At 39.9% G+C, this 5,755-nt stretch overlaps 1 protein-coding gene across 1 annotated transcript in view; it reads left to right on the forward strand.

The window, feature by feature from the left end:
- Positions 1-303: 303 nt before the first annotated feature.
- cpne7 (copine VII) overlaps positions 304-5,755 on the forward strand; it is a 44,639-nt gene continuing 39,187 nt past the window's right edge. The window contains exons 1-2 of the mRNA XM_008405328.2: positions 304-554; positions 1,454-1,975. Coding sequence (XP_008403550.1) covers positions 1,802-1,975 — 174 coding nt within the window. The 5' untranslated portion in view covers positions 304-554; positions 1,454-1,801. The remainder of the gene's footprint in view (positions 555-1,453; positions 1,976-5,755) is intronic.

A 5,755-nucleotide genomic window follows, 5' to 3' on the forward strand; every position in this document is an offset into this window, starting at 1 on the left:
TAACATGCTGATGTTGGAGAAATATCTGGCAGGCATATTAGTCTGAATCTATAATTAAAGTCCCATTTGCAACAGAGATCAACTTGAGGGGAGAGAGGGAGCGGGGATGATATTTTATGGATTTCTTCATGGGTCACAGCTTTAATGCGTTCAAACGCTTTGCACAGATCTTCCTCTGGTTTAGAGCTTTGTGTGAGCTATCAGATGTCATTCTGTGTTGCACTTCCACAGACTTGTCCCCTTCCCCACCTCTTCCGCTCCTCCTCCTCCTTTTATGGACTCGGGTTTTGAACTGAAATAATCGCGTCCCAGCTAAAAGCCAACCCGTAAACATCACAGCGGCTGCTGGACTCTCTCCATTTCCCCATCTTCCTCTCTCTTCCTCTCAGAGCCGAGCCCACTCCCTCCTCCACGCTTGAGCCAATGAGTTTCGGAGGAGAGAGCAGAAGAAGAAAAAAGAAAACGGAAACCAATTTTTTTTTTTTTTTTTTTTTTTTGTTAGAGCGGATTAAACAAGTGTTATTTTTCTTTCGGGAGTAAAAGAACAACAGCAGGTAGGGGGGGAGATTTCCCGCTGAGTTTGTTGTTATTGACGTGTTTTCCCGTAAAACTGGAGGTTGTTTTAAAATGAATGATCACTCAGTCAGTGATGATTTTTATTAGTAGAAATAGGCTGTCTGTGTTTGAAGGAGAAAATGTGGGATCAATCGTTTTGCATTAACCTTGACTGGACCTGTTTTCACAAGAATGTAGGTTTTTAGAGTTAATCGATCGGTGATGAATTATTAACTAAGCGCTCAAGAGCTTTTGTTCACTGGACTTGCATTTCTTTGTTCGTTAACATAGTCAAAGTTTCGCTCTATGAAACAGAGGAGGTCGCATTTTAAATCTCATGATACCTGCTGCCTTGTCGAGTTTAAAGTTTGGGCCGAGTGTTGTTGGAAATGCTCGAGTGTTTCGAACATCGCCGCTGCCACTGTCCGTGGTGCTGGAAGGCAAACCTGCAGCTCATTTGTGTCACTTTGTGGAGGATACATTTCAGCCCGTTCTCACATATTCAATCCCTTTGCTTACGGAAACATACACTAGGCATCTGCTATTGACATTTGTAAAAAAAAAAACAAAAAAACTCGGGGGTGGTATATATTTTTGTTTGGGAAATGAAAAAAACAAAACAAAAAAAAAAGCCCAGATAATCTGCATTTTTAATCTGCTTTTATCTATCTGTTATAGAGAACGGAAAACCACTGACCCTCTTTATAGATGTATGTTGGAGTTTGCTTTCTCATTCTGTAACATTTTGTACGATGTCTTATTTCGTTCATGCATCTCAATAGAAAGGACTGTGATTCAGATCGACTCTTCCCTTTTTAATGCTGATATTAAATGCAGTCAGGTTGGCTTTTCTTTTTCTTTCTTTTCTTTTTTTTTTTAAATAACTCAATCTTTGCAGGAATCTGACCCAGATGTCTAATATCCAACCCTGCCAACTTCACATCGCAAGAGAGGTGAGGTGAGATTCCTCACAAGACAATAACTCTGACAGACAGTCATAACAACTCTGCTTTGGTTTACTCTCCTGGGACTCTGCAAGAATCCCTGTTTCTTTTTTTTCTTTTTGTTTTTGTGTGACATCTGCACCGAGCCCAAAGGGTCCTGTCTCCTGTGAGTGTGCCAAGTCTGTGCTGAGCTCCTGCTGCCAATCGCTTGATCTTCTCTTCTCCCTCCTGGACCTATTACCAACAGTTTCACATCACACTGCTTTGCTGCTTGCTGGCAGCTCCTCTCGTCTTGAGCCGCGATGAATGAAGTTCAGGAGGCGACCTCCCCCGCGACCAGCCTGAGCGGTCCGGCTACCTGTGTCTCCAAAGTTGAGCTGCGTGTGTCTTGCAAAGCTCTGCTGGACCGAGACACGCTGAATAAGTCAGACCCCTGTGTCGTGCTCATGGTGCAGAACAATGGGCAGTGGATTGAGGTGAGGCTCTCTTCTTGTTCCCCCCTGTTCTCTCATTCTGACAATTATGCCGCAAAGACTTCTGGATCAAAGTATCGGTGACATCTTTTTGTCTTTTCAGATCAAAGGACAGACGTTTTAAAAAGCGTTGACTGTCTTTTAAATTATATGTAAAAGAATGACTCCCAGACTTATGAAGAAGCAGAGATAAACATAGCGGGTCAATCTGAAAACAACATTTTTCCATTGGAAAGTCAGAAGGACATCTGCTCTGACCAGCATCCTTCTAATTTAAAAACAGGGCACTTTTGAATTTCGCAATGACATCAAGTTGAAACCAGATATTTACATTTTTACACATTTGCACTGTTTAAAAAGTCGCACATAATTTGATTCTCAATATGTTTCATGTTTCAGGTCATTTAGGACTTCTGAAATATTAATTGTATTTAATAAATGCCAGATTAATCAATAAGATATAATTCTAGATTATTTTTTTCCCTCCAGGTTCATAAGTTTGCATATATTTCATTATTTGCTAGAATTACCTTTTAAACTGTGCTGCTTGCTGGCAGCTCCTCTCGTCTTGAGCCACGACTTGGATAGAATATTTGTGTTATTCCTTTAAAGGGGCTTTTCATAATAGTTTGCTGGAATTTTGGCTCATTCCTCCAGACAAACCTAGTGCAACTAAATCTGATTTGTATACTGTTTTGCTTGCGCACACCTTTTCATTCGCTACTCTAAAACACTAATTTTGTTGCCCTTATTGGACTTTTGTAAGTAATACTGTGGTATACTTTGGCACACTGTCCACGTGGAAAAGCAATTTGTGTGCAACTTTTTGGCTAATGTGTGAGATGTTGCCAAGTGCAACAGTCCATCCTGCAACAAAGCATCTTCACAACATGATGCTGCCACTCCCAGACAGTTTGGATGGTGTTGTCAGGCTTCCCTGTTTTTCCTCCAACAGGCATTAGTATCAAACAGTTACTTTAGACTTTAAGGTCGTTGTCCTTGAGCTTTTTTGGAACTGTAATCTTGCATTTAAGTTGCTTATGAAGTAATGGCTTCTTACTCTCTGAGTGACCTTCCAACGCATGTTGGTGCAGAATGTGTTCCACTGTGAATAACACACATTTTGTAGTAAAATCCACTGTGAACCTGTCTCTTTCTTAAATTATATGAGGAATGGACATTTCCTTGTGGCTTATACTTGCTTTGAGGTGAACATTGCCACTTCAGGTGTCTGCAGATTGCATCCAAAGATAAAGCGAATTTGTGTAAGTCCACAATTCTCCTTCTGATATCTTGACTAATTTCTTTTGTTTCACATGATGACTCACCAGAAAGCAGTCTGTTTAGGTTTTGCCTTACATTGCGTTCACAGTTGTGCCTTCATTTAACTCAATTCTGGGACTGAAAAATATTTCAGTCACCTGGGCTTTCCGTAATTGTTTAAATGCCTGGTAATAAACATGTAATTAAACGTTTTATTTCAAAGAAAGTAATTGTAATTATCCTAAAAATGACTGTGTTGGGCATTTAACAAACAGCAAAAACTGGTTAACCCTATTTGACTTGAATACAATTTCCAGTTGTATAAAATAAAGTTATTTTGTACATCTGGTTTAAGTTATATATTATGAGATATTATGTCTGCAGATAGAACACGTTCAGTCATTTCAAAATCAAATAAGATGTAAAAAAAAAAAGCTCTCTCAGAGAATGAAATCTTTTTGTAATCCAGTGAATTTCCAGCTGTCCCTCTGTTATTGTGAAAAACATAATTGCATACAGCTGGCAAATGAGGTCTCCATGTTAAGTAACACTGTCTGCACCGGCAATTTCACTGTTTAAAAACACATGATGTTATGAGCCCTTTTAGTGTCACTGCATATTTAACATTTGTTGGTCTTTATTTGAACCTAAGCGGATGTGAAATTTGATAAGCAGGTTTCGTATTTATCTGTTAATTAGGCAATTTATGTTCATGAGGGGAGGCTGAAATCCAGGGCTCTGCTAAGTGAATGATGTGTTAAAGTGTTGCAGAGAATACCTAATCTAATTATATATAGATATATATGTATATCTATATATAACATGTTTTAGGTAAATTGTAGACGTAAACCTCTGCCAGATGTTCTTCTTCACCTGGGAGGTATTTGTAGGAAATGCTTGGGGATGTATGAACAGGGAATCACAAGATGCTATTTTTAGACACAACAGATAAAAACAATTAGCTGTACGGTTGCATCGTGGGTTCATTGTAGCATACGTTTATGAGTGGATATTTTTAGCCTCGCTTTGTGACGCAGATTCATATTAATTCACACATGATAAGTTTGTGTGTCCGTCCATCCATCCATAAATCCATCCATTCCTCCATCCATCCCCATTTGACTAATTTGTGACGGTAAGCACTTGTTGTCTGCCACTCTGCTGTCAAATCCCTCACATCTGGGAGGTACCTCTGCTTGTGTAAACTGTTTACTTACGTCAATAACTGAGTAAGAAGGAGAGCCCACTCACATCCCCAGCATATAAGCCTCTTTTTCCCCCTCTGCGCTTATGCTTGTATTGGCCACGGCGATTTGAAAAAGAGCACTTATCTCATTAGGACCTATAAGACAGGGCAGATGATGATGATGATGTGACTTTATGAAATTTTGTGCAGCCACCAACCATTCCCTCCCCCCCCCACCCCCTTTTTGCTCCTTGCGTGTGTGTGCTCCCGGGAGTTCACCCAAATCCGATCTGTTTGTTGATGTTTCATAATGTTGGGCCCTCCTGCTGGAGCTCATTACAGAAACACATTTCTCATGTGAGGGTTGTCTCTTTATAGATGGCTCCGGCCTCACACCAGCAACACAGGCTTCATCACAACCCGTCTTATATGATTCTGATTATTCTTCATCAGCAAACAGACTCGCTCCAAATCTGTGCATGCAGATGGCGCAGTGAGAGAGATAGCTGGAAAAAAAACAAAAAAAAAACATTAAGTGCTAATGGCACAAATGAAGCTGATTTTTAATTTGTTTCTATGCAATGTTTGTTCGCACGGATGTGTGTTCATCCTGAGTTCCTATTAACACCAAGTCTCAGTATTCTTAAAACAAACACACCTGTATTTGTTTTTTTCTTTCCATTATTCAAGCAAGTCCAATTAATGTGCAGTGTTGCTTTAACACAATCTGAGTAGTAGAAAGTTGGTAAGCCTTTCAGTGTAGAGTTTGCATTTTCAGTTTCCCTCGAAACTCGCTAACATGTATGGAAAAAGAAGATTGCAGGCAAAAGCCAAAGGCTCAAAACTACAAAAAAAAAAAAAAAATAGAAGGTCTGCACTTCAATCAAATCACTTGCTACTCAAGTGTTTGGAGCAAATGCTCGTTCTCAGCATGTTGCAAATTTTCAATCAAGTGGTACAAATTTGAATCAAAATCATAAAGCTTTCCGTCAAGTGTATTGCATTGAACAAAGACAGCGGAGTGAGATATTTCTAGATGCTGAGTGCCGTTACAGAGAGAGATGTATGGATGCATTCATGCAAGTAGGAGGCCTTTTGTTGTTTTGTTCCTCTTGGAGGGTTGGATCAGTACCAGTATAGAGCCATTCACTCTGACTCATTAGCATATTACAAGAAAGAAGCATTATTTATATGATCACCACGACTGATGCCAAGGAGAGTTGGTTGTAAGAGTGACTGTCCATCCATCCATCCATCCATCCATCCATCCATCCATCCATCCATCCATCCATCCATCCATCCATCCATCCATCCATCCATCCATCCATCCATCC

This window comes from Poecilia reticulata, linkage group LG3, assembly GCF_000633615.1.
Source record: "Poecilia reticulata strain Guanapo linkage group LG3, Guppy_female_1.0+MT, whole genome shotgun sequence".
NCBI lineage: Eukaryota > Metazoa > Chordata > Actinopteri > Cyprinodontiformes > Poeciliidae > Poecilia > Poecilia reticulata.